This window comes from Hypanus sabinus, chromosome 15, assembly GCF_030144855.1.
Source record: "Hypanus sabinus isolate sHypSab1 chromosome 15, sHypSab1.hap1, whole genome shotgun sequence".
NCBI classification, from domain to species: Eukaryota; Metazoa; Chordata; class Chondrichthyes; order Myliobatiformes; family Dasyatidae; genus Hypanus; species Hypanus sabinus.
The window spans coordinates 86,085,713-86,113,644 of NC_082720.1; the positions used below are offsets into that span (position 1 = coordinate 86,085,713).

Genomic DNA, 27,932 nt, shown 5'->3' on the forward strand with positions numbered 1-27,932 from the left:
GGATTCATCAGCTGCAGGGAGAGGGGGCTCCATGATGTACTTGCAAATTATGTAGATAGTGACATCCAATGTCAACCCCAGCCAACAGAGGGCCCTCCAGTCCTGTGGCTTCCTCCAGCTCCCTGGAATCTTTTACCATCAGGAAGGAGGTACAGGAGCCTTGGATCCCACACCACCAGGTTAGGAACAGTTATTACCCTACAACCATCAGACCTCTGAACCGGTGTGGATAGCTGCACTCACCTCAACACTGAACTGATTCCACAACCTGCAGGCTCATTTTTCAGGATTCCAACTCTCCTGTTTGTTTATGTATAGCTTTTTGTAAATTTCATTGTATTTCTGTGCTTTCCTGTGAATGCCTGCAAGAACATGAGTCTTAAGGCAGTATATGGTGACATTAATGTACTTTTTGTTTTCTCGTGACAGGCCAATCGAGAAGAGGGTGATGCAAATTTGGCTCGTGCGGCCGAAGATGCCAAGGTACAGATGGGCAGAATTTATACCTGGGAATTTATACCAAAAGCAAGCAGAGCGAGAAATGATTTTAAAAACTGCAAATGTTGGAAATCTGAAATAAAACCAGAAAATGCACAAAGTGCTGGAGGAACAGTAGGTCAGACAGGATCTATGGAGAGGAATAAACAGTCGGTGTTTTGGGCTGAGACCCTTCATCTGCTCTGGCTAAATGGGCGTCCCTGTATTCTGAGGCTGTGCCCTCTGGTCCTAGACTCCCCCACTATAGGAAACATCCTCCCCACATCCACTCTATCTGTGTCCTCTGGTCCTAGACTCCCCCACTATAGGAAACATCCTCCCCACATCCACTCTATCTGTGCCCTCTGGTCCTGACTCCCCCACTATAGGAAACATCCTCTCCACATCCACTCTATCTGTGTCCTCTGGTCCTAGACTCCCCACTATCGGAAACATCCTCTCCACATCCACTCTATCTGTGTCCTCTGGTCCTAGACTCCCCACTATCGGAAACATCCTCTCCACATCCACTCTATCTGTGTCCTCTGGTCCTAGACTCCCCCACTATAGGAAACATCCTCCCCACATCCACTCTATCTGTGTCCTCTGGTCCTAGACTCCCCCACTATAGGAAACATCCTCTCCACATCCACTCTATCTGTGCCCTCTGGTCCTGACTCCCCCACTATAGGAAACATCCTCTCCACATCCACTCTATCTGTGCCCTCTGGTCCTGACTCCCCCACTATAGGAAACATCCTCTCCACATCCACTCTATCTGTGTCCTCTGGTCCTAGACTCCCCTACTGTAGGAAACATCCTCTCCACATCCACTCTATCTGTGTCCTCTGGTCCTAGACTCCCCCGCTATAGGAAACATCCTCCCCACATCCACTCTATCTGTGTCCTCTGGTCCTAGACTCCCCCACTATAGGAAACATCCTCCCCACATCCACTCTATCTGTGCCCTCTGGTCCTGACTCCCCCACTATAGGAAACATCCTCTCCACATCCACTCTATCTGTGTCCTCTGGTCCTAGACTCCCCACTATCGGAAACATCCTCTCCACATCCACTCTATCTGTGTCCTCTGGTCCTAGACTCCCCCACTATAGGAAACATCCTCCCCACATCCACTCTATCTGTGTCCTCTGGTCCTAGACTCCCCCACTATAGGAAACATCCTCTCCACATCCACTCTATCTGTGTCCTCTGTTCCTAGACTCCCCCACTATAGGAAACATCCTCTCCACATCCACTCTATCTGTGTCCTCTGGTCCTAGACTCCCCCACTATAGGAAACATCCTCTCCACATCCACTCTATCTGTGTCCTCTGGTCCTAGACTCCCCCACTATAGGAAACATCCTCTCCACATCCACTCTATCTGTGTCCTCTGGTCCTAGACTCCCCCACTATAGGAAACATCCTCCCCACATCCACTCTATCTGTGTCCTCTGGTCCTAGACTCCCCCACTATAGGAAACATCCTCTCCACATCCACTCTATCTGTGTCCTCTGTTCCTAGACTCCCCACTATCGGAAACATCCTCTCCACATCCACTCTATCTGTGTCCTCTGTTCCTAGACTCCCCCACTATAGGAAACATCCTCTCCACATCCACTCTATCTGTGTCCTCTGGTCCTAGACTCCCCCACTATAGGAAACATCCTCTCCACATCCACTCTATCTGTGTCCTCTGGTCCTAGACTCCCCCACTATAGGAAACATCCTCTCCACATCCACTCTATCTGTGTCCTCTGGTCCTAGACTCCCCCACTATAGGAAACATCCTCTCCACATCCACTCTATCTATGCCTTTCAATATTCAATGGGTTTCAATGAGACTTCTAAACTCCAGCGAGTTCAGGCCCAGAGCCATCAAACGCTCCTTTCATTACTGAGATCACGAACCTCCTCTTGACGCTCTCCGATCCCAACATGTCCTTTTTAGGTATGGGGCCCAAAGTAGCTCACAATACCCCAGGTGTGCTCCGACCAATTCCTTGAGAATCAGAAGGTGGGCAGAATCTGACAGATGAACCCCATCTCCCCACATTCTCATTCTGGCTTCTACCCCCTTCCTTTCCAGTCCTGATGAAGGGTCTTGGTTTGACTGTTTATTCAGTTCCATAGAATCTGCCTTTCCTGCTGAGTTCCTCCAGAATTTTGTACCCCCCTTCACCCCGTCCCCCCTTTCCCTCCACCATCTCTGCCCCCCACTGTCCGCCTCCCCCTCCCCACCCAACCCTCTACCCCCCCAGCCCCCTTTACTGCCTTTATCCACCCATCCCCTCCTCCCCCTCCTCCCCTCCTCTCCCCTCCCGTCCTCTCTCACCCCCTCGCCCTCTCACACCCCTCTCGCCCCCTTGCCCCTCCCCTCCTCCCCACCCCGTCACACCCCCTCCTCTCTCTTCCCTTCTCTCTTCCCTTCTCTCTTCCCTTCTCTCTCCCCCTCTCTCCCCCTCTCTCCCCCTCTCTCCCCCTCTCTCCCCCTCTCTCCCCCTCTCTCCCCCTCTCTCCCCCTCTCTCCCCCTCTCTCCCCCTCTCTCCCCCTCTCTCCTCTCTCCCCTCCTCTCTCCCCTTCTCTCTCCCCCCTCCCCTCTTCCCCCCTCCCCCTCCTCTCTCTCACCCCGCTCTCTCTCCTCCCTCTTCTGCCTATGATCATATCTGTGGGCAAGTATTGTGTACAAATCAGGTTCTATGTTTCCTGCTGTGCAGGCTTTTACCCTACCCCAAATATAGTATTGGTATCTATCCAGCTTCGGGATATTCTGTCAGGTGTTTCTGCAATGGAACTGTGTTGGTCCGTACTCGTCCTGTCTGTCTGTTGATTCATGTCTGTCACATCAGCAATGTCTCTCTTCTATCTTTCTTTCTCTGCCAACCTCATCAGCTTGTCACAGGCTATCTGGTAAGTTACTGTGGGAATTCATTCCTGTGTCATCCTGGGCACAAGCTCAGGTTTCTGTACTATTCTGTACAAGTTGATATAAAGTGCACGTTTTGTACTGTGTAAAAGTCCAGGCACGTTCATATAGCTAGGTTGCCTGAGACCTTTGCATAGTGCTGTATTTCTCAATGTGGAGCAAAGAGCAAATGTGTAAATCTGGCAGAAGTAAAGGATATTGGGAATGGTGAGAGTGGAGCGCCATGGGAGGGGTGGGACAGCTGGCAGAGCAGGAGTGTCAGGACTGGAGGGGTGTTGGTGAGGGTGCAGACCCACCCATCTCTGAGACACCAGGCAAGATCATTTGATTGATCATTACGGAATATGTCTCTCTGGTACTTCCTGCGCCCTTCCCCTCTCCCTTCCCCCTTTCCCCAACCATGATTCCCCTGTCCCTGCCCCCTTCCCCCAACCATGATTCCCCTCTCCCTGCCCCCTTCCCACTCTGTCCGCAATAGAGACCCCTATCAGAATCAGTTTATCATCACTCATGTATGCCATGAAATTTGCTTTTTTTTGTGACAGCACTGAAGTGCAATGCATAAAATTACTACAGTAATGTGCAAAGTCTAAGGCGCCCCAGCTATATACAGTGCCTATAAACAGTATTCACACCCCCCCTTGGAAGTTTTCATGTTTATTGTTTTAAACATTGAATCTCAGTGGATTTAATTTGGCTTTTTTGACAATAGAAAAAGATTTTAATGTCAAAGGTCAAACAGATCTCTATGAAGTGATCTAAATTAATTATAAATATAGAACACACAATAATTGATTGTGTAAGTATTCACTCCCCTCCTGCCCTTTAATTCTGACAACCAAGGAAGGCAGCAAATTGTTTTTAGAAATCACATAATCAGTTAAATGGAGATCACCATGTACAGTCGTGTGTTTCAATTGATCGTAGTAAAAATACTCCTGTATCTGGAAGGTCCAACTGCCAGTGAGTCAGTATCCTGGCAAAAACTACACCATGAAGACAAAAGAACACTTCAAGGTACTCTGACAAAAGTTTATTGAAAAAAAACAAGTCAGGAGATGGATACAAGAAAATTTCCAAGTCGCTGAATATCCCTTGGAGTACAGTGAAGTCCATCATCGAGAAATGGAAAGAATATGGCACAGCTGTAAATCTGCTGAGAGCGGGCCGTCCTCAAAAACTGAGTGACTGAGCAAGAAGGAGACTAGTGAGGAGGCCACCAACAGACCTATGGCAACTGTGGAAGAGATACAAGCTTCAGTGGCTGAGATGGGAGAGGCTGTGCATACAACAACTGTTACCCGGGAGCTTCACCAGTCACAGCTTTATGGGAGAGTGGCAAAGAGAAAGCCGCTGTTGAAATAAACTCTCATGAAATCTCAGCTAGAGTTTGCCAGAAGGCACGTGGGAGACTCTGAAGTCAGCTGGAAGAAGGTTCTGTAGTCTGATTAAACCAGAATTGAGCTTTTTGGCCATCAGACTAAATGCTATGTTTGGTGCATCAGGCCCTGGAAGGCTTGTGAAGGTAGAGGGTAAAATGAATGCAGCAAAATACAGGGAAATCCTGGAGGAAAACCTGATGCAGTCTGTAAGGGAACTGAGACTTGGGAGAAGATTTGCTTTCCAGCAAGACAATGACTCCAAGCACAAAGCCAAAGCTACACAGAAATGGCTTAAAAACAACAAAGTTAATATCTTGGAGTGGCCAAGTCAGAGTCCAGACCTCAACCCAATTGAAGATTTGTGGCTGGAATTGAAACGGACTGTTCACTCACGATCCGACAGAGCTTGAACACCTTTTGTAAAGAAGAATGGAGAAAAATTGCAGTGTCCAGATGTGCAAAGCTGATAGAGACCTATCCACAGACTCAAGGCTGTAATTGCTGCCAAAGGTGCTTCTACTAAATACTGACTTGAAGGGGGTAAGTACTTATGCAATCAATTATTTTGTGTTTTATATTTGTAATTAACTTAGATCACTTTGTAGAGATCAGTTTTCACTTTGACACGGAAGAGGATTTATCTTTTGATCAGTGTCAAAAAAAGCTAAATTAAATCCACTGTGATTCAATGTTGTAAAACAATAAAACATGTAAGTTTCCAAGGAGAGTGAATACTTTTTATAGGCACAGTATGTGTGCCCAAGACTTTGCACAGTACTGTATGACCAAAAGTTAAATATACAACTGTGCAATGTGCTGCTGGAATTGTCATAAATAACATGTACTGGGTGTTCAGAAGTCTCCCAGCCTGGGGAAAGAAGCTGTTATCAGCCTAACAATCCTTGATTTTATACTGCGATACATTCTGCCTGATGGTAGGAAGAGTCAAAGAGGTGGGTCGGATGGGAGCAGTGTTTGACAAAGTGTGGGCTCTGCAAAAATAGCTTCTGGTGTACGGCCTGGATGGGCGTGAGAGAGATCTCGATAATTCTCTCAGCAGTCTTCGCAAACTGTGACTTATGGTCAGATTTCTCATCTACCAGTAAGAGATCCCAGGCTGCAGGTTCAAACCCCACTGCAGCAGTTGGGGAAATTAAATAATTAGGGAAATCAGGAATATAAAACCCTGGTTATACCCTGAACACACTTGGAATATTGTGTTCAGTTCTGGTCACCTCATTATAGGAAGGATGTGAAAGCTTTCAAGAGGGTGCAGAGGAGATTCACCAGGATGCTGTCTGGATCAGAGAGGGTGCAGAGGAGATTCACCAGGATGCTGCCTGGATTAGAGAGGGTGCAGAGGAGATTTACCAGGATGATGCCTGGATTAGAGAGGGTGCAGAGGAGATTTACCAAGATGCTGCCTGGATTAGAGAGGGTGCAGAGGAGATTCACCAGGATGCTGCCTGGATTAGAGAGGGTGCAGAGGAGATTCACCAGGATGCTGCCTGGATTAGAGAGGGTGCAGAGGGGGGCAGAGGAGATTCACCAGGATGCTGCCTGGATTAGAGAGGGTGCAGAGGAGATTCACCAGGATGCTGTCTGGATTAGAGAGGGGGCAGAGGAGATTCACCAGGATGCTGTCTGGATTAGAGGGGGTGCAGAGGAGATTCACCAGGATGCTGCCTGGATTAGAGATGGTGCAGAGGAGATTCACCAGGATGCTGCCTGGATTAGAGAGGGTGCAGAGGAGATTCACCAGGGTGCTGCCTGGATTAGAGAGGGGGCAGAGGAGATTCACCAGGATGCTGCCTGGATTAGAGAGGGTGCAGAGGAGATTCACCAGGGTGCTGCCTGGATTAGAGAGGGTGCAGAGGAGATTCACCAGGATGCTGCCTGGATTAGAGAGGGGGCAGAGGAGATTCACCAGGATGCTGCCTGGATTAGAGAAGGTGCAGAGGAGATTCACCAGGGTGCTGCCTGGATTAGAGAGGGTGCAGAGGAGATTTACCAGGGTGCTGCCTGGATTAGAGAGGGTGCAGAGGAGATTTACGGGGATACTGCCTGGATTAGAGAGGGTGCAGAGGAGATTTACCAGGATGCTGCCTGGTTTAGAGAGGGGGCAGAGGAGATTTACCAGGATGCTGCCTGGATTAGAGAGGGTGTAGAGTAGATTCACCAGGATGCTGCCTGGATTAGAGAGGGGGCAGAGGAGATTCACCAGGATGCTGTCTGGATTAGAGAGGGTGCAGAGGAGATTCACCAGGGTGCTGCCTGGATTAGAGAGGATGCAGAGGAGATTTACCAGGATGCTGCCTGGATTAGAGAGGGTGCAGAGGAGATTCACCAGGATGCTGCCTGGATTAGAGAGGGGGCAGAGGAGATTCACCAGGATGCTGCCTGGATTAGAGAGGGTGCAGAGGAGATTCACCAGGGTGCTGCCTGGATTAGAGAGGGTGCAGAGGAGATTTACCAGGATGCTGCCTGGATTAGAGAGGGTGCAGAGGAGATTCACCAGGGTGCTGCCTGGATTAGAGAGGGTGCAGAGGAGATTTACCAGGATGCTGCCTGGATTAGAGAGGGTGCAGAGGGAGATTCACCAGGGTGCTGCCTGGCATAATGTCTTATGAGGAGAGGTAGATAAGAGGCATAGGTCGAGTGGACAGCCAGAGAATTTTTCCAAGGGTGAAAATGGTTCATACGAGAGGATATAATTTTAAGGAGATGGGAAGAAAGTATGGGGAGATGTCAGATATGTTATTTTTTTACACAGAATGGGGACGAGAGAAGTTCTGGAGGATTGGACGGTTGCAGATGTTGTTTCTTTATTCAAGAAAGGGAGTAGAGATAACCCAGGAAATTATAGACTAGTGAGTCTTACCTCAGTGGTTGGTAAGGTGATGGAGAAGATCCTGAGAGACAAGATTTACGAGCATTTGGTGAGGTATAATATGACTAGGAATAGTCAACATGGCTTTGTCAAAGGCAGGTCGTGCCTTACGAGCCTGATTGAATTTTTTGAGGATCTGACTAAACACATTGATGAAAAAAGAGCAGTAGATGTAGAGTATATGGATTTCAGCAAAGCCATTTGATAAGGTACCCTATGCAAGGCTTATTGAGAAAGTAAGGAAGCATGAGATCCGAGGGGATATTGCTTTGTGGATCCAGAACTGGCTTGCCCACAGAAGGCAAAGACTGATTGTAGACAGGTCATATTCTGCATGGAGGTCTGTCACCAGTGGTGTGCCTCAGGGATCTGTTCTGGGACCCTTACTCTTTGTGATTTTTATAAATGACCTGGATGAGGAAGTGGAGGGATGGGTTAGTAAATTTGCTGATGACACAAAGGTTGGGGGTGTTGTGGATAGTGTGGAGGACTGTCAGAGGTTACAGTGGGACATTGAAAGGATGCAAAACAGGGCTGGGAAGTGGCAGATGGAGTTCAACCCATAGAACCATAGAACATTACAGCACAGTACAGGCCCTTCAGCCTTCCATGTTGTGTTGACCCATATAATCCTTAAAAAAGTACTAAACCCACACTACCCCGTAACCCTCTATTTTCCTTTCATCCATGTGCCTGTCCAAGGGGCTCTTAAATACCCCTAATGTTTTAGCCTCCACCACCATCCCTGGCAAGTCATTCCAGGCACTCACAACCCTCTGTGTAAAAAACTTACCCCTGATGTCTCCCCTAAACTTCCCTCCCTTAATTTTGTACATATGCCCTCTGGTGTTTGCTATTGGTGCCCTGGGAAACAGGTACTGACTATCCACCCTATCTATGCCTCTCATAATCTTGTAGACCTCTATCAAGTCCCCTCTCATTCTTCTACGCTCCAAAGAGAAAAGTCCCAGCTCTGCTAACCTTGTTTCATATGACTTGTTCTCCAATCCAGGCAACATCCTGGGAAATCTCCTCTGCACCCTCTGCATAGCTTCCACATCCCACATCCGCGGATTCAACCAACCGCGGATCAGGAAAACCTGGAAGTTCTCTCTCCAGCACTCGTTGCTTGAGCATGTACAGATTATCTTTTCTTGTCATTATTCCCTAAACAATACAGTATAACACCCAGATAAGTGTGAAGTGGCTGACTTTGGTAGGTCAAATATGATGGTAGAATATAGTATTAATGGTAAGACTCGTGGCAGTGTGGAGGATCAGAGGGATCTTGGGGTCCGAGTCCATAGGATGCTCAAAGCTGCTGCACAGGTTGACCCTGTGGTTGAGAAGGCATACGGTGCATTGGCCTTCATCAATCATGGAATTGAATTTAGGAGCTGAGAGGTAATGTTGCAGCTATATAGGACCCTGGTCAGGCCCCACTTGGAGTACTGTGCTCAGTTCTGGTCGCCTCACTACAGGAAGGATGTGGAAGTCATAGAAAGGGTGCAGAGGAGATTTACAAGGACGTTGTCTGGATTGGGGAGCATGCCTTATGAGAACAGGTTGAGTGAACTCGGCCTTTTCTCCTGGGAGCGACGGAGAATGAGAGGTGACCTGATAGAGGTGTACAAGATGATGAGAGGCATTGATCGTGTGGATAGTCAGAGGCTTTTTCCCAGGGTTGAAATGGTTGCCACAAGAGGACACAGGTTTAAGGTGCTGGGGAGTAGGTACAGAGGAGATGTCAGGGGTAAGGTGTTTACTCAGAGAGTGGTGAATGCGTGGAATGGGCTGCTGGCAACGGTGGTGGAGACGGATACGATAGGGCCTTTTAAGATCCTTTTGGCTAGTTCAAAGTTTAATTCTGTAAGGAGTTTAATCATGGGGGTTTTGTCCAGGTGCTGCGGTTTCCTCCCACAGTCCAAAGATGTACGGGTTAGTAGGTAAATTGGTCATGGTAAATTGTCCCGTGATTTGGCTAGGGTTAAGTCAGTGGGTTGCTGGGGTCCACAGCTCGTTGGGCCATACTGTATCTCTAAATAAAATAAACCTGAGAAAAAGTCTTGCCTCTGGAAAGGGTGACAGTGCAGGTCTCACCCCATTTCCCCCCCCCCCAGATAAAGCTGGGGGCAAATAGTCTCTGTGATCTTAAGATCAGGAGAGGAATGTATGGGGCTTGTGGTGGGTGAGACGGGGAGGGATAGAGAGCACCTCAGTGGTCAAAGAGGCATCTCTCCGGTTCCATGAATGCAGATATAATTCTGATACCTTCTGATTCCCAGGAATTGTGCAGCTCCGGCGATGATGAATCTGCTTCAATGGAATCGAAGTTCATCAGTATACTGTGTACCAGGAGTTACGCCCACCTCAGGAGGGGTGAGTTCAGCCGCGTTGTTCCCCAGTCTCTGCAAACCCCGGGATGCCTGAGGCCATCCCCATTCCCCCACCCTCCCGTTCTCCACTGTGTATGACTTGGGCTGAGAGAGAGTCTGCTCTCCCCCCACCCCGCCCCCGTGCCTCCTCAACCATCTCTCCCCCCCCCCCAGTTCACACATTCACTACTACCTCTGACATCCCTTCCTAAGACATTGGAGCAGTATTAGGCCACTCGGCCCATCAAGCCTGCTTCGCTGTTCCATCATGGCTGATTTATTATTCCTTTCAAATCCACTCTCTTGCCTTCTGCCTGTAACCTTTGACACTCTCACTAATCAAGAACCTATCTACCTTCACTTTAAATATACCTAATGCCTGTACACTCTCTGTGGCAAAGAATTCCACAGATTCACCACTCTTCAGCTAAAGAAATTCCTCTTCATTTCTGTTCTCTTCATTTCTGTGGCAAAGAATTCCACAGATTCACCACTCTTCAGCTAAAGAAATTCCTCTTCATTTCTGTCCCTCTATTCTGAGGCTGTGCCCTCTGGTCCTAGATTCTCCCACTATAGGAAACATCCTCTCTACATCCACTCTCTAGCCCTTTCAATTTTTGGTAGGTTTCAATGAGATCCCCTCTCATTCTTCTAAATTCCAGTGAGTACAGGCCCGGAGCCATCAAACACTCCTCATACATTAACCCTTTCATTCCTGGAGTCATTTGCATGAACCTTCTCTTGACACTCTCCAATGTGAGCACACCTTTTCTCCAATAAGGGACCCAAAACTGTTCACATTACTCCAAGTGAGGCCTCACCATTGCCTTATAAAGCATCAACATTATATCTTTGCTTTTAAATCCTAGTCTTCTCAAAATGAATGCTGAGACTGCATTTGGCTTCCTGACCGCCAACTCAACCTGTGAGTTAACCTTTTGGGAACCCCGCACAAGGGCTCCCAAACCCCTTCGCTCCTCCCATTTTTGAATGTTCTCCCTGTTTAGAAAATAGTCTACGCCTTTAATCCTTGTGCACGCACTTCCCTATACGATATACCATCTATGCCTTTAATCCTTGTGCACACACTTCCCTATACTATATACCATCTACGCCTTTAATCCTTGTGCACACACTTCCCTATACTATATACCATCTACGCCTTTAATCCTTGTGCACACACTTCCCTATACTATATACCATCTACGCCTTTAATCCTTGTGCACGCACTTCCCTATACTATATACCATCTACGCCTTTAATCCTTGTGCACGCACTTCCCTATACGATATACCATCTATGCCTTTAATCCTTGTGCACACACTTCCCTATACTATATACCATCTACAAGCCTTTAATCCTTGTGCACACACTTCCCTATACTATATACCATCTACAAGCCTTTAATCCTTGTGCACGCACTTCCCTATACTATATACCATCTACAAGCCTTTAATCCTTGTGCACGCACTTCCCTATACTATATACCATCTACAAGCCTTTAATCCTTGTGCACGCACTTCCCTATACTATATACCATCTACAAGCCTTTAATCCTTGTGCACGCACTTCCCTATACTATATACCATCTACAAGCCTTTAATCCTTGTGCACGCACTTCCCTATACTATATACCATCTACAAGCCTTTAATCCTTGTGCACGCACTTCCCTATACTATATACCATCTACAAGCCTTTAATCCTTGTGCACGCACTTCCCTATACTATATACCATCTACAAGCCTTTAATCCTTGTGCACGCACTTCCCTATACTATATACCATCTACAAGCCTTTAATCCTTGTGCACGCACTTCCCTATACTATATACCATCTACAAGCCTTTAATCCTTGTGCACGCACTTCCCTATACTATATACCATCTACAAGCCTTTAATCCTTGTGCACGCACTTCCCTATACTATATACCATCTACAAGCCTTTAATCCTTGTGCACGCACTTCCCTATACTATATACCATCTACAAGTCTTTAATCCTTGTGCACGCACTTCCCTATACTATATACCATCTACAAGCCTTTAATCCTTGTGCACGCACTTCCCTATACTATATACCATCTACAAGTCTTTAATCCTTGTGCACGCACTTCCCTATACTATATACCATCTACAAGCCTTTAATCCTTGTGCACGCACTTCCCTATACTATATACCATCTACAAGCCTTTAATCCTTGTGCACGCACTTCCCTATACTATATACCATCTACAAGCCTTTAATCCTTGTGCACGCACTTCCCTATACTATATACCATCTACAAGCCTTTAATCCTTGTGCACGCACTTCCCTATACTATATACCATCTACAAGTCTTTAATCCTTGTGCACGCACTTCCCTATACTATATACCATCTACAAGCCTTTAATCCTTGTGCACGCACTTCCCTATACTATATACCATCTACAAGCCTTTAATCCTTGTGCACGCACTTCCCTATACTATATACCATCTACAAGCCTTTAATCCTTGTGCACGCACTTCCCTATACTATATACCATCTACAAGTCTTTAATCCTTGTGCACGCACTTCCCTATACTATATACCATCTATAAGTCTTTAATCCTTGTGCACGCACTTCCCTATACTATATACCATCTACAAGCCTTTAATCCTTGTGCACGCACTTCCCTATACTATATACCATCTACAAGCCTTTAATCCTTGTGCACGCACTTCCCTATACTATATACCATCTACAAGTCTTTAATCCTTGTGCACGCACTTCCCTATACTATATACCATCTATAAGTCTTTAATCCTTGTGCACGCACTTCCCTATACTATATACCATCTACAAGTCTTTAATCCTTGTGCACGCACTTCCCTATACTATATACCATCTACAAGTCTTTAATCCTTGTGCACACACTTCCCTATACTATATACCATCTATAAGTCTTTAATCCTTGTGCACGCACTTCCCTATACTATATACCATCTACAAGTCTTTAATCCTTGTGCACGCACTTCCCTATACTATATACCATCTACAAGTCTTTAATCCTTGTGCACGCACTTCCCTATACTATATACCATCTACAAGTCTTTAATCCTTGTGCACGCACTTCCCTGTACTACATACCATCTACAAGTCTTTAATCCTTGTGCACGCACTTCCCTGTACTACATACCATCTATAAGTCTTTAATCCTTGTGCACGCACTTCCCTATACTATATACCATCTACAAGTCTTTAATCCTTGTGCACGCACTTCCCTATACTATATACCATCTACAAGTCTTTAATCCTTGTGCACGCACTTCCCTATACTATATACCATCTACAAGTCTTTAATCCTTGTGCATGCACTTCCCTATACTATATACCATCTATAAGTCTTTAATCCTTGTGCACGCACTTCCCTATACTATATACCATCTACAAGTCTTTAATCCTTGTGCACGCACTTCCCTATACTATATACCATCTATAAGTCTTTAATCCTTGTGCACGCACTTCCCTATACTATATACCATCTACAAGTCTTTAATCCTTGTGCACGCACTTCCCTATACTATATACCATCTACAAGTCTTTAATCCTTGTGCACGCACTTCCCTATACTATATACCATCTACAAGTCTTTAATCCTTGTGCACGCACTTCCCTATACTATATACCATCTACAAGTCTTTAATCCTTGTGCACGCACTTCCCTATACTATATACCATCTATAAGTCTTTAATCCTTGTGCACGCACTTCCCTATACTATATACCATCTACAAGTCTTTAATCCTTGTGCACGCACTTCCCTATACTATATACCATCTACAAGTCTTTAATCCTTGTGCACGCACTTCCCTATACTATATACCATCTACAAGTCTTTAATCCTTGTGCATGCACTTCCCTATACTATATACCATCTATAAGTCTTTAATCCTTGTGCACGTACTTCCCTATACTATATACCATCTATAAGTCTTTAATCCTTGTGCACGCACTTCCCTATACTATATACCATCTACAAGTCTTTAATCCTTGTGCACGCACTTCCCTATACTATATACCATCTACAAGCCTTTAATCCTTGTGCACGCACTTCCCTATACTATATACCATCTACAAGTCTTTAATCCTTGTGCACGCACTTCCCTATACTATATACCATCTACAAGTCTTTAATCCTTGTGCACGCACTTCCCTATACTATATACCATCTACAAGTCTTTAATCCTTGTGCACGCACTTCCCTATACTATATACCATCTACAAGTCTTTAATCCTTGTGCACGCACTTCCCTATACTATATACCATCTACAAGTCTTTAATCCTTGTGCACGCACTTCCCTATACTATATACCATCTACAAGTCTTTAATCCTTGTGCACGCACTTCCCTATACTATATACCATCTACAAGTCTTTAATCCTTGTGCACGCACTTCCCTATACTATATACCATCTACAAGTCTTTAATCCTTGTGCACGCACTTCCCTATACTATATACCATCTACAAGTCTTTAATCCTTGTGCATGCACTTCCCTATACTATATACCATCTACAAGTTTTTTCCCATTACCCCAATCCATCTGTGAGCTTCTGCAGACTCCCTGCTTTCTCAACTCTATCTACCCCTCCACTTATCTTTGTATCATCTACCAACTTGGCCACAAAACCATCAATTCCTTCATACAAATCCTTGACATACACCGTGAAGAGAAGCAACCCAACACAGACCCCTGTGGAACACCACTAGTCACCGGTAGCCAACCAGAAAAGGTTCCCTTTATTCCCACTCACTGCCTCCTGCCAATCAGCCACTGCTTTATCCATGCTAGAATCTTTCCTGTAATACCATGGGCTTGTAGCTTGTTAAGCAGCCTCTTGTGGCACCTTGTCAAAGGCCTTCTGAAAATCCAAGTGCACAACATCAACCAATTCTCCTTTGTCTATCCTGCTTGTTATTCCCTCAAAAAATTCCAACAGATTTGTCAGCAAGCTTTTTTCTTGAGGAAACCATGTTGACCTGGAAAAATAAAAGTGGCCTAGGTCTTCATGTATATTAAAGGCAGAGATTGATAGATTCTTAATTAGTCAGGGCATGAAAGTATACGGGGAGAAGGCAGGAGACTAGGGCTGAGAGGAAAATTGGATCAACCATAATGAAATGGTGGAGCAGTCTTGATGGGCCAAATGGCCTAATTCTGCTCCTATATCTTATGGTCTAAAATATCTCTTCAGTTTGACCGCCATTTCTTCATCCTCCATTGCCACTGTTCCAGAGTCATTTTCCAGCAGTCCAATATCTGCTCTCGCTTGTTTATATATTTTTCCAACAGTCACTGTAAAAGTATGCCCTTTACATGAATCGAATGCTCCATTCCCTGCATAATCATGTGTCTAAGAGCCTCTTAAATGTGTTTATCATTTCCGCTTCCGCCATCAGTGCTGGCAGTCCACTCCAGCACCCACCTCTCCCCGTGTAAAAAAAATCTTTTAACTTTCCCCACTCACTCTAAATACTCGTCTTCCGGTACATGACATTTTTATCCCAGAGTAAAGATTCTGACTGCCTACTCCATCTTTGCCTCTTGTAATTGATGAGCTCCACCACTTCAGAGAAAACAACCCCCTTCTCTCTTTTTCCGTTTCCCCATTCTGCTTCTCCTCTCACCTCTTCTCTTCTCCTCACCTACCTATCGCCTCCCCTCCTCCGTGCTCCTCCTCCTTCCATGGTCCTCTATCCTCTCCTATCAGATTCCTTCTTCTCCAGCCCTCCACTTCTTCCACCTCTCACCTCCTAACTTCTTACTTCATCTCCCCTCCCTCACACTCCTATCTTCCTCGCACCAGCACTCACCTGTCACTTTCCAGCTTGCCCTCCTCCCCCTCCCCACAACCTTTTTATTCCGGCATCTTCCACCTTCCTTTTCAGTCCTGAGGAAGGGTCTCGGCCCAAAACGTCGGCTGTTTATTTCTCTCCATAGAGGCTGCCTGACCTGCTGAGTTCCTCCAGCATTTTGTGTGTGTGGCTCACATTTATCCAACCTCTCCTTTATAGGTAACGCTCTCCAATCCAGGCAGCATCCCGGAGAATCTCTTCTGTGTCCTCACCCTGTCTGAACATAACGCGTTGATATTGCAGAAATCACACACAGTTCCCACACTTTACAACAATTGCAAAGTTATTACAAACCTCACAAAGCCTTGTGAAAAGCACTTTCTGGTTTTTGAGGTGAAGCTGCACACCCAGGTGTGAGTATATTGAGAAGTTGCACATTCGCTTACGTAACAAATAGACAGACACTTCAATGTCCAAGGCTGTTTATTTATTCATTGAGATACAACGTGGAACAGCCCTTCCAACCCTTCAAGGTGTGTTGCCCGGCGACCCACCTACTTAACCCTAGCCTCATCACGGGACAATTTACAACGACCAATTAACCTAACCAGTACTTCTCGGGACAATGGGAGGAAACCCACGCGGTCGAGGTGAGAACGTACAACCTCCCTACTGGCAGCAGCGGGAATTGAACCCAGGCCGCTGGTACTATAAAGCGTTGTGCTAACCACTACACTACCGTGCCACAGCCCTGTGGATGGAAGTGTGTGGGACATGGGGCAGAACTATGCTGTTAAGCATAGTGGTTAGCGCAGCGACCCTGGTTCAGTTCCCGCTGCTGTCTGTGAGGAGTCTGTATGTTCTCCCTGAGTCTGATTGGGTTTCCTCTGGGTGCTCCAGTTTTCTCCCACAGTTCAAAGGCGTATGGGTTATTAGGTTAATTGGTCACATGGGTGTATTGTACATGACAGGCTCGTTGGGCTGGTGAGGTCTGTTACCGTGCTGGATCTCTGAATATATAATAAAAAATATATTATTATAGACAATAGACAGTAGGTGCAGGAGTAGGCCATTTGGCCCTTCGAGCCAGCACCACCATTCACTGTGATCATGGCTGATCATCCACAATCAGTACCCCGTTCCTGCCCTCTCCACATATCCCTTGACTCCGCTATCTTTAAGAGCTCTATCTGATTCTTTCTTGAAAGCATCCAGAGAATTGGCCTCCACTGCCTTCTGAGGCAGAGCATTCCATAGATCCACAACTCTCTGGGTGAAAAAGTTTTTCCATTATCCAGCTGCAACATAACTTTCTGACTCTCACACTCGCTGACTGACAATTCACAGGCTTGACCTCCTTTCAGTATTCCAGGATTACATTAAACTGACCAACAGGGACATCGAGCAGGCCATCAAGACCGAGATATCGGGAGACCTAATGTACGGGCTGATTGCAGTCGGTGAGTCTTTGCGGACGACATCGTGTTGGGCTGAAAGGCTGCTGGAAACCTGGCATAAAAACCAAAATCGCGGCACAGTTAGCATACCGTGATACAGCGCCGGTGACCCAGGGTCAACCCTGCCGCTACTTGGATGGAGATTGTATGTTCTCCCTGTGACGGTGTGGGTTTCCTCCACATGCTCTGGTTTCCTCCCACATTCCAAAGACAGTTGGGTTAGTAGATTCAAACACGAGGAAATCTGCAGATGCTGGAAATTCAAACAACAACGCACACAAAATGCTGGTGGAACACAGCAGGCCAGGCAGCATCTATAGGGAGAAGCGCTGTTGACGTTTCAGGCCGAAGCGTCAACCGTGCTTCTCCCTATAGATGCTGCCTGGCCTGCTGTGTTCCACCAGCATTTTGTGTGTGTTGGGTTAGTAGATTAATTGGTTACCTCATGATTTTGCATCTGTTTGTCTACCTGCACTGCACTTTCTGTGTAACTGTAACACTTCATTCCGCATTCTGTTACTGTTTTATCTTGTTCTACCCCAGTGCACTGTGCAGTGATCAGTACATGTGACAATAAACCAATTTCAATTCCGTTTCATTCATTCGTTATCTGCCACGTTGTTTGAGGTGGACAGTTGTGGTCTTTCCATGGCAACGACTGTTCTTGCCAGATTTTTCTATAAAAGTGGCTTACCGTTGCCTTCTTCCGGGCAGTGTCTTAGACCACGGTGAGCCAAGCCATTATCAGTACTGTCCAGAGATTGTCTGCCTGGCGTCAGTGGTCGCATAACCAGGACTTGTGATCTGTACCACCTGCTCAAACGACCATCCAACGCCTGCTCCCATGGTGTCACGTGACCCTGATCAAGTGGCGGGGGGCTAAGCAGGGACTTACACCTTTCTCACTGGTGACCTGCCGGCTAGCGGAGGGAAGGAGCACCTTACACCTCCTTTGCTGGAGATGTAGTTCTGCCCCGCAACCCATAACTCTGTTTGAAAGATATCACTAAACTTGATTCTACCACCTGGTTGTAATTAAATTCCACAAGGTAAATTCAGATTTTACTTGCTAACAGTTTAGTGTTGGGGATCTCTAGATGATAAAGGTACAACTATGATGCACCTGAAGTTTTCCCTTCTCTCTCTTCTAGTGCGTTCCATCAAAAACAAACCGTCGTTCTTTGCAGAGAGGTTATACAAGTCCATGAAGGTAAAGGACACTATCTCTGTATATAAGCTATCTTATGTATTTATCTTATTGTGTTTTTTTTTGTGCTGCATCGGATTCAGAGTAACAATTATTTTGTTCTCCTTTACACTCGTGTGCTGGATATGGTATTAAACAACTTGAATCTAGAATCTGCCTCCTTTGTCGCTCGGGGGGCTCATTCCAGGCACCCACCACCCTGGAGCTGTAATGAAATTGTCTACAACAGGTTGTCAAAACTGCTCAAGGCAACACCGGCACCAGCTGACCCATCATCATGGACATTGATACAGAAAAGTGCTGGAAAAGGGCCAGTAACTTCATGAAGGATCCCACCCACCCTGCTTGTGGACTGTTTGCCCCACTCCCATCAGGGAGGCATCCACACCAGGACCACCAGACTCAAAAACAGTGACTTTCCCCAAGCAGTGAGGCTGATCGACACCTCCACCCACTAACCCACCCCTCCACTCCCAGATTCAGAAACAGTCACTTTCCCCAAGCAGTGAGTCTGAGCGACACCTCCCCCCACTGACCCACCCCTCCACTCCCAGACTCAGAAACAGTCACTTTCCCCAAGCAGTGAGGCTGATCAACACCTCCCCCCACTGACCCACCCCTCCACTCCCAGACTCAGAAACAGTCACTTTCCCCAAGCAGTGAGGCTGATCAACACCTCCAACCACTGACCCACCCCTCCACTCCCAGACTCAGAAACAGTCACTTTCCCCAAGCAGTGAGGCTGATCGACACCTCCCCCCACTGACCCACCCCTCCACTCCCAGACTCAGAAACAGTCACTTTCCCCAAGCAGTGAGGCTGATCAACACCTCCCCCCACTGACCCACCCCTCCACTCCCAGACTCGGTCACTTTCCCCAAGCACTGAGGCTGATCAACACCTCCCCCCACTGACCCACCCCTCCACTCCCAGACTCAGTCACTTTCCCCAAGCAGTGAGGCTGATCGACACCTCCCCCCCACTGACCCACCCCTCCACTCCCAGACTCAGAAACAGTCACTTTCCCCAAGCAGTGAGTCTGATCGACACCTCCACCCACTGATCCACCCCTCCACTCCCAGACTCAGAAACAGTCACTTTCCCCAAGCAGTGAGGCTGATCAACACCTCCCCCCACTGACCCACCCCTCCACTCCCAGACTCAGAAACAGTCACTTTCCCCAAGCAGTGAGGCTGATCAACACCTCCCCCCACTGACCCACCCCTCCACTCCCAGACTCAGAAACAGTCACTTTCCCCAAGCAGTGAGGCTGATCAACACCTCCCCCCACTGACCCACCCCTCCACTCCCAGACTCAGAAACAGTCACTTTCCCCAAGCAGTGAGGCTGATCGACACCTCCCCCCACTGACCCACCCCTCCACTCCCAGACTCAGAAACAGTCACTTTCCCCAAGCAGTGAGGCTGATCGACACCTCCCCCCACTGACCCACCCCTCCACACCCCCAACCACCACTACTTTATCATTTCCTGTCAGTCACTGATGCACCATCAATAACTCTCCGAGACGTGAGGCGAGATATAGGCTTTTATTGGCTGGAAGAAAGAACAAGCAGCAATTGACCACCATGCTACATCCGGGAGACTGAGGGCTGGGCTCAGGCCCCAATCTCCTTTATACCGGGGTCTGTGGGAGGAGCCACAGGAGCAGTCAGTGGGGGAGGCATGTCCAGACAGGTATATGTGGTTCACCACAGTCACCTTCTGTACAGACATTCCTGTGCCCAGCGTCACTTTATGGACGTACAATCAATCTATGCAGAGAAGCTATCACAAGGCTCCTCCTTAATGGTAGCAATGAGAAGAGGGCGTGTCCTGCGTGATGAGGCTGTTTATTGATGGATGCCGGCTTTTTGAGGCATCAGCTTTTGAAGATGGCCTGGATTCTGGGGAGGCTCGTGCCCATGACGGAGCTGGCAGTGTTTACAACTTTCTGCAGCTTTTACTGATCCTGGGCAGTGCCTCCCCTCCTCTGACAAGAAAACAACCTCTTCCTCAATGTCGGAGCTGATTGTGGACTGCAGGGGGAATGGATACAGGCTAATGGATCTGGGGTTGAGAGGGTGAACAGCTTCAAGTTCCTCGGCATCCACATCACTGAGGATCTTACGTGGTCTGTACACACCAGCTGTGTGGTGAAAAAGGCCTCTTTCACCTCAGACAGTTGAGGAAGTTTGGTATGGGACCCAAATCCTAAGGACTTTCTACAGGGGCACAATTGAGAGCATCCTGACTGGTTGCATCACTGCCTGGTATGGGAACTGTACCTCCCTTAATCGCAGGACTCTGTAGAGAGTGGTGTGGACAGTCCAGTGCATCTGTAGATGTGAACTTCCCACTGTTCAGGACATTTACAAGGACGGGTGTGTGTAAAAAAAAAAAAAAAAAAAAAGGCCCAAAGGATCATTGGGGACCTGCGTCACCCCAACCACAAACTGTTCCAGCTTCTACCATCCGAGAAACTGTACCGCAGTGTAAAAGTCAGGACCAACAGGCTCTGGGACAGCTTCTTCCACCAGGCCATCAGACTGATTAATTCATGCTGATACAACTGTATGTTATATTGTTGCACATACTATTTATTATAAATTGCTGTAAAATATACATTGCACATTTAGATGGAGATGTAAAGATTTTAATTCATGTGTATGAAGGGTGTAAGTAATAAAGTCAATTCAATTCAATTCAATTCAATTCAGTTCATCCCAGTTCTCTTCATGCTACATCTGTAGAAATTTGTGAGAGTCTTTGAGAGAATCTCAGATTTGTATTTGTGACATTTACGTGCTTTGATAATAAATTTACTTCAATTTTGACAGCTGTCTTTCTGGTGAAGGAGCATTCACAGTGTTGCTGGGGAGTATTGCAGGATTTAGACCCAGTGACAGGGAAGAAATGGGATAGATTTCCATGGTCAGAACGGTCTGCAGTGCTGGGAGATGCCTGCAGATGGCGGTGTTTGACAGGGAGCACGACAGCACAGGACCAGGCAGTTCAGCCCACAATGTTGTACTGAACCATTAAAGCTTAGGACATCTGATGCCTTCTGCCCACGTATGGTCCATGTTCCCCATTCTTTGCACGTTCATACATCCATCAAAGAGACCCTTAAACACCTCTATTGTTAAACATCGTTTTCTCCACCACCAAAGTTCAAAGCAAATTTATTAGCTAAGTATATATACGTCAACATATACAACCCTGAGATTCATTTTCTTGTGGACGTAGTTACTAATAAAATAATGTTTATAACAGAAGACTCAGACTCCAGGTGTGTCCATTTCTGCTGGTTCTTTTTAACCCGTTACGGGGTACGTAACAGGTATGCCCAGAAGAAAATGAATCTCAGGGTTGTATATTTAATGGTATATGTTGATTCTGTTATGGTTATTATTCTCTAAATTAATTGGGTATTGTGGTAATTATAGAATAATAAGCATAACAGAATCAATGAAAGACTGCCCAACTAGGGCGTTCAGCCAGAGTGCAGAAGACAACGACCTGTTCAAATACAAAAAGAAAGCACTAATAATAATAATAAATAAATACGCAATAAATATGAAGGACATGAGATGAAGAGTCCTTGAAAGTGAGTTCATTGGTTGTGGGAAAAGTTCAGTGATGGGGAGAGTGAAATTGAGTGATGTTATCCCCTCTGGTTCAAGGGCCTGGTGGTTGAGGGGTAATAACTGTTGCTGAACCTGTGGTGTGAGTCCTGATGCTCCTGTACCTTCTTCCTGATGGCAACAGTGAGAAGAGAGAATGTCCTGGGGGTGAGATTTGCTGATGATGGATGCTGCTTTCCTGTGACAGTGCTTTGTGTAGGTTTACTCAATGGTGGGAGGGCTGTACCTGTGATGGACTGGGCTGCAACCACTGCTTTTTGTAGGATTTCCCATTCAAGGTCATTGGTGTTTCTGTACCAGGCTGTGATGCAGCCGGTCAATACCCCGAACATTGTATTCCACTCTCCGTGGAAACAGAAACCAATTTTCTCCCCGCACACAGAGTGCTGGAGGAGCTCAGCAAGTCAGGCAGCATCTCTGGAGAGGAATAAACAGTCGACGTTTCAGGCCAAGACCTTTTGTCAGGGCTGGAAAGGAAGGGGGAGTATGCCAGAATAAGAAGGTGAGGGCAGGGGAAGGAGTACAGGCTAGAGGGTGATGGGTGAAGCCAGGAGAGTGGGAAAGGAAAGAGGTGTGAAGTAAGAAGCTGGGAGGTGATAGGTGGGAAAGGAAAAAGGACTGAAGAGGAAGGAATTTGATAGGAGAGGAGAGTGGATGGACTATGGGAGAATGGGAATGAGGAGGGGAAGGTGAGGAGAAGAGGTAAGAGGCCAGAATGGGAATTGTAATACTTCAGAGATGAAGCTTTCTAAAGTGGTGACATAACTCATTGCCTTGTCTAGTAAAGGCAAACGTGTCATACACTGCCTTTGTCCCGTTGGTAGAGGTGGTGGTTGTTGTAGGAGTGATGTGGGAGTGGATGTTTGGATGCAGATGTGATAAATAAAAGAATTTGAATCTGAATTCTGACTTTGACCTTCCCCTGGTGTGTCTTTTCCAGGGAGCTGGGACGGATGACAGGACTCTGATCAGGATCATGATTTCCAGAAGTGAGATCGACTTGGTGAACATCCGCCAGGAATTCAAGAAGGCGTACGATGCCTCACTGTACTCCTTCATCGAGGCAAGACTCACAACTTTAACCTCTTCCTAAACACATGAGATTCTGCCGATGCTGAAATCTTAACCAATGCACACAAAATGTGGAACTGAGCACTTGTGCAAATGTTATTTTTTTGTGACTGTGTGTGATGTAGTAACTACTGTGTGTGATTGTGTGTATTGTATTTAGTACCCTGTCCCTGGAGGAAAGCTGTTTTGTTTAGCTCTAAACATGTGTATGCCTAAATGTTAATTCTGGCCCAACAAGTCATGTCACCTTGTACCCACCTTTTCAACCCTAGCCTGATGACAGGACCAATTAACCTTCGAATTGCCTTTGGACTGTGGGAGGAAATCGGCACCTTCGTGGGAAGGTTGTACAAACTCCTTACTGACAGCACCGGAGTTGAACTCCCAGCTCCAACGTCGTGCTAATCACTGTCCTACCGTGCTGACCAATTTGAATTTGTGGTCACAAAATGAGAAGATTCTTGTAAAGTCTAATCTGGTTCGTTAAGGGCATAGGGCAGGGACCCCTTGGTTAATGGTAGGTGTCTGTGGCATGAAAATGATTGGGAACCCCTAGCGTAGAGCAGAGAAACTTCAGCCACACCTGTATTTCTCTCATAAACAAGGGAAAATCTGCAGATGCTGGAAATCTTGAGCAACACACACAAAATGCTGGAGGAACTCAGCAGGCCAGGCAGCATCTATGGGGGGAAGAAAAAGTACAGTCGACGTTTCAGGTTGAGACCCTTTGGCGGGATCGGATTAACCCTAACCTGATCATGGAACATTTACAATGATCAAGTAACGTACCCGTACATTGTTGGACTGTAGAGGGAAAACAGGATGACCCAGAGAAAACCCTCAGAGGGAAGACCTACAGAGACTTCTTACAGGAATTGAAATATGAACTCTGGAATGCCTGAGCCGTAATAACATTGCACTAACCTCTACGTTACCATGACGCCCAGTGAGCTCGTCCTTCCTGCCCACACTAGGCCCATTACCTTATAAATGTTCCCTATCCATCTACTTATCTCAATAATGACACCCACAAAGTTCTGGAGGAGCTCTGCAGGTCCAACAGCGTCTACGGAAATGAATTAACAGTCGATGTTTCGGGCCGAGACCGTTCATCGGGACTGGGTAGGAAGGGGGGGACAAAGTCAGAATAAGAATGTTGTGGGAGGGGAAGGAGTACCAGCTGGTAGGTGCTAGGTGAAGCTCGGTGAGTGGGGAACCATAAGACATAGGACCAGAATTAGGCCATTCAGTCCATCAGGTCTGCTCCATCATTCCATCATGGCTGATTTATAATTCCCATTCTCCTGCCTTCTCCACATAACCTTTGACACCCTGACTAATCATGAACCTATCAACCTTCACTTTAAATATATCCAATGCTTGGCCTCCACAGCCATCTGTGGCAATGAATTCCACAGATTCACCACCCTCTGCCTAAAGAAATTCCTCCACATCTCTGTTCTAAAGGGACACATATAAACTTATGCATCTCCATCAAGTCTCCCCTCATGCTCTGTTGCTCCAAAGGTGGTCCTAGTTGGAGCATTCCAGAGGGAGCTGGAATGTTGGCCAGAAGAAACCGCAGTCTGATCAAGGACAAGGGAAGGAGACAAGCCAGTTGTCAAAATAGTCCCTATTTTGTGGACTCTGAACAGTTTCTTGTTCTTGGATAATCTCCTCAAAGCAACTGAATGTGGACATGGGAAGCTTCAGATAATGATCTGCTGAACGTGTGGCCATTCTCAAAACAAGAAGCCATTTGTTATGTAAAGGCATGGACTCTGAACTAACTCCTGACTCTGGGACAATCTTATCAGAGCAATAAACCATTCTCAGAGGAGTTATGTAAAATGCCAGACCTGCAATTGGTAATCTGTTAGACTCTGTCTGGGCTGCCTCATTTAATTGGTTTGGACCAGGCACTAACACTGGGGTGGGCAGAGCTGTGAAACAATGTTGGCTGTAGCCCTCTACAATGACCAGTAAGAAGGTGACCCAGGTAGGTCAGGTGACCTTGAGCCAATGGGGCGGAGATCCAATGGTTCAATTGATGAGGAGCTCCAAATACACAGGGGCGATAACTCTCCGGCAGCCGGAGACCAACCATTGCGGATAGGGAGGACCCCACGGACACGTGGAGATCGGGACCACGAGGATCGCCCAGCCAGCGTAGACTCCTTTCCCGGGTAATATCCTTTCCTCTCCATTGACAGTTCATGCAGTGTCAGGGGTTCTAGTAGGGAGTAACAGGTAGATATGAGTGTGAACCCACGTGCTTTTAGTTGAAACATAAAAGTTACTTGTTGGTAACTACAGATTCTCTGTGCCTCACTACAAGGGGTGGTTCTTGTAACAGGAAGATCTCAAGGAAAGAAGGTGGTGGTTTATGGACCAGTTAGGGAACTCCATGAATGAGCCAGCGTTTGTAAAATGGGTGTTACGGTAGCAATTAGTGAAACACTGTTACGGTGCCAGCTCTACGATCAGGGTTCAATTCCCACTGCTGTCTGTACGGAGTTTGTACATTGTCCCTGTGACTGCGTGGGTTTCCTCCAGGTGCTCCGGTTTCCTCCCACATTCCATGGATGCCCGGGTTAGGATTAGGAAGTTGTTGCTGGACACTTGGGGGCTGCCCCTAACACACCCTCAGACTGTGTTGGGTACTGACGCAAGCAATGCCCTTCCCTGCCCGTTTTAACATTTCGATGTGCTTGTGACCAATAAACCGAAGCAATTTTCTTCTCTGGAGAGGGAGCAGAAGAGGTTTAGCAGGAAGATGCCTGGATTAAAGATTAAATTTGATTTTATTAGTCACGTGTGGAATCATTGAAACCGGCAGTGGAATGCATTGTTCTTGTCAATGGCCAACACAGTCTGAGGATGTGCTGGGGCAACCCGTAAGTGATGCATGGTTAGGGATGGTGAGTCGTGAACGTGTTATGTAGGTGACTCTTGCAAAATCCTCTCTGGTTTGATTTGACGCAAACAATGCATTTCACTGTAGGTTTCAACATGTGTGTCAAATAGAGCTAATCTTTCATCTTTGAAGGCATCAATCTCATCTGCATGGTGTGTTAAATAAATGCCCTTTCTGTGTTCGTTCCTAGAGTGATACGTCGGGGGACTACAGTAGTGTTCTTCTAGCGTTGTGTGGTGGAGAGGACTAGAAATGGTGCTTCCATCCTGTCGTGTTGGTGATGTCCTTGGCCGCAGGCAGAACGTCAGTACAGGAGCATCGTGGGACGAAGTGCCATCGTTTCCAATCCACCCCTTCCCGACCCCACAACCTATCCCCGCGGCAGGAGCCTAGGTTGGGGTCTTGCTGACCCCACGTGTGTCACTGTGCATGTGATTCTGCTCTCTTTGTTCCCAAAGCACCCAAATCCCCACCGGGACTCTGCCAGGAGGTCAGAACTCTCTGAACCGGCCCCAGTCCAGGAGTCGTCAAACTGCAGGGTCTGTGGATCGACCCCCTCTGGATCTGTCCAGGATCTCGCTCCTGCCATTGGTGGCCTGCAGTACCTGACCTTTGATCACTGCTTTTCATTGGTGGATTTTACCCTGTTCCTTTATCCCATGTCCCATCAGAAGACTGGACCCAGCCTTGCCCTCTCCGTAGGATCCCTGTTCTCCAACGGTCTGGGGTCATATTCTGCACCCTACTCCTGTGAAGACAACATGCTTCTCTCTCAGTCTTACATCCATTCCCCTCACCCTCATTCAGAATCCCACACATTCCTTCCTCAAAGTCCCCAACCCTTGGTGCCCCTGGTTCTGATGTCCCAGTACTTCATTGAAAGGAAAAGCTCTGTGAGTTAACTATCGGAGGTGATGGAAGATGAGGAAGGAGTGGGGAAGGCAGGTGAAATGAAGGAGTGAGATTCTGCAGCCACCTTTTTGGGAAATCCATCCATTTGGACTGGGTATCCCTTCTTGTCCCCGCCCCCAAACCTGGAGTTCTGAGTGCCTCTCTGCCTCTGGGATGACATCACCACTGATACCCCCACCCAATCCTGCTGGTGCCCCCCCAGCCGATTTCCCCATGGCTGTCTTCTGCACGCAATCTATGTTCCTCCTAGTGCTCCTTGAGCTTGCAAATCCGCCTGAGTTGTTTTATAAAATGGAAGAAGCCAATAAACATGTAAAGATCCACCTTGACTTTGCCTTCTATTTCTCTAAGAGGTCAAGAAGTAAAACCTTTTTCAAATGAGGGGACACAGTGGTCTATCTGTGTTAGCTATCAATTTCTCTGTCTTTCTGATCATCTGTCTATACGAGCTATATATCTGTCTGTCTATCCATCCTTCCTGTCTGTCTGTCTGTCTGTCCATCCATCTACCTGTCTGTCAATCCTGCCTGTCCATTCAGTCTGCTTGTCCAATCTATCAACCTGTCTTAACTGTATATTCTAACTACCTACCCTACCCTGCCTGCCCTCCCTAGCCACCTACCCTACCTACTCTCTCTGTCTATCTGACCTACCCTACCCCACCTACCCACCTACTCCACCTACCTATAGGTAGGGCATGAGAAGCACTGTCGACGTTTCGGGCCGAGACCCTTTGCATCAGGTAAGGGCCTCGGCCTGAAACGTCGACAGTGCTTCTCCCTATAGATGCTGCCTGGCCTGCTGTGTTCCACCAGCATTTTGTGTGTGTTGCTTGAACATCCTAGTAAATCTCTG

The 27,932-nt window shown here is 46.9% G+C and overlaps 1 protein-coding gene across 3 annotated transcripts in view; it reads left to right on the forward strand.

The window, feature by feature from the left end:
* The window catches only part of anxa6 (annexin A6), a 143,743-nt gene extending 116,343 nt beyond the window's left edge, over positions 1-27,400 (forward strand). For all 3 annotated transcript variants that reach the window (XM_059990661.1, XM_059990662.1, XM_059990663.1), the window contains 6 exons: positions 430-483; positions 9,965-10,058; positions 17,232-17,327; positions 18,476-18,534; positions 23,118-23,240; positions 26,356-27,400. In XM_059990661.1, the coding sequence (XP_059846644.1) occupies positions 430-483; positions 9,965-10,058; positions 17,232-17,327; positions 18,476-18,534; positions 23,118-23,240; positions 26,356-26,415 (486 nt within the window). In that variant the 3' untranslated portion in view covers positions 26,416-27,400. The remainder of the gene's footprint in view (positions 1-429; positions 484-9,964; positions 10,059-17,231; positions 17,328-18,475; positions 18,535-23,117; positions 23,241-26,355) is intronic.
* The last annotated feature ends 532 nt before the right edge of the window (positions 27,401-27,932 follow it).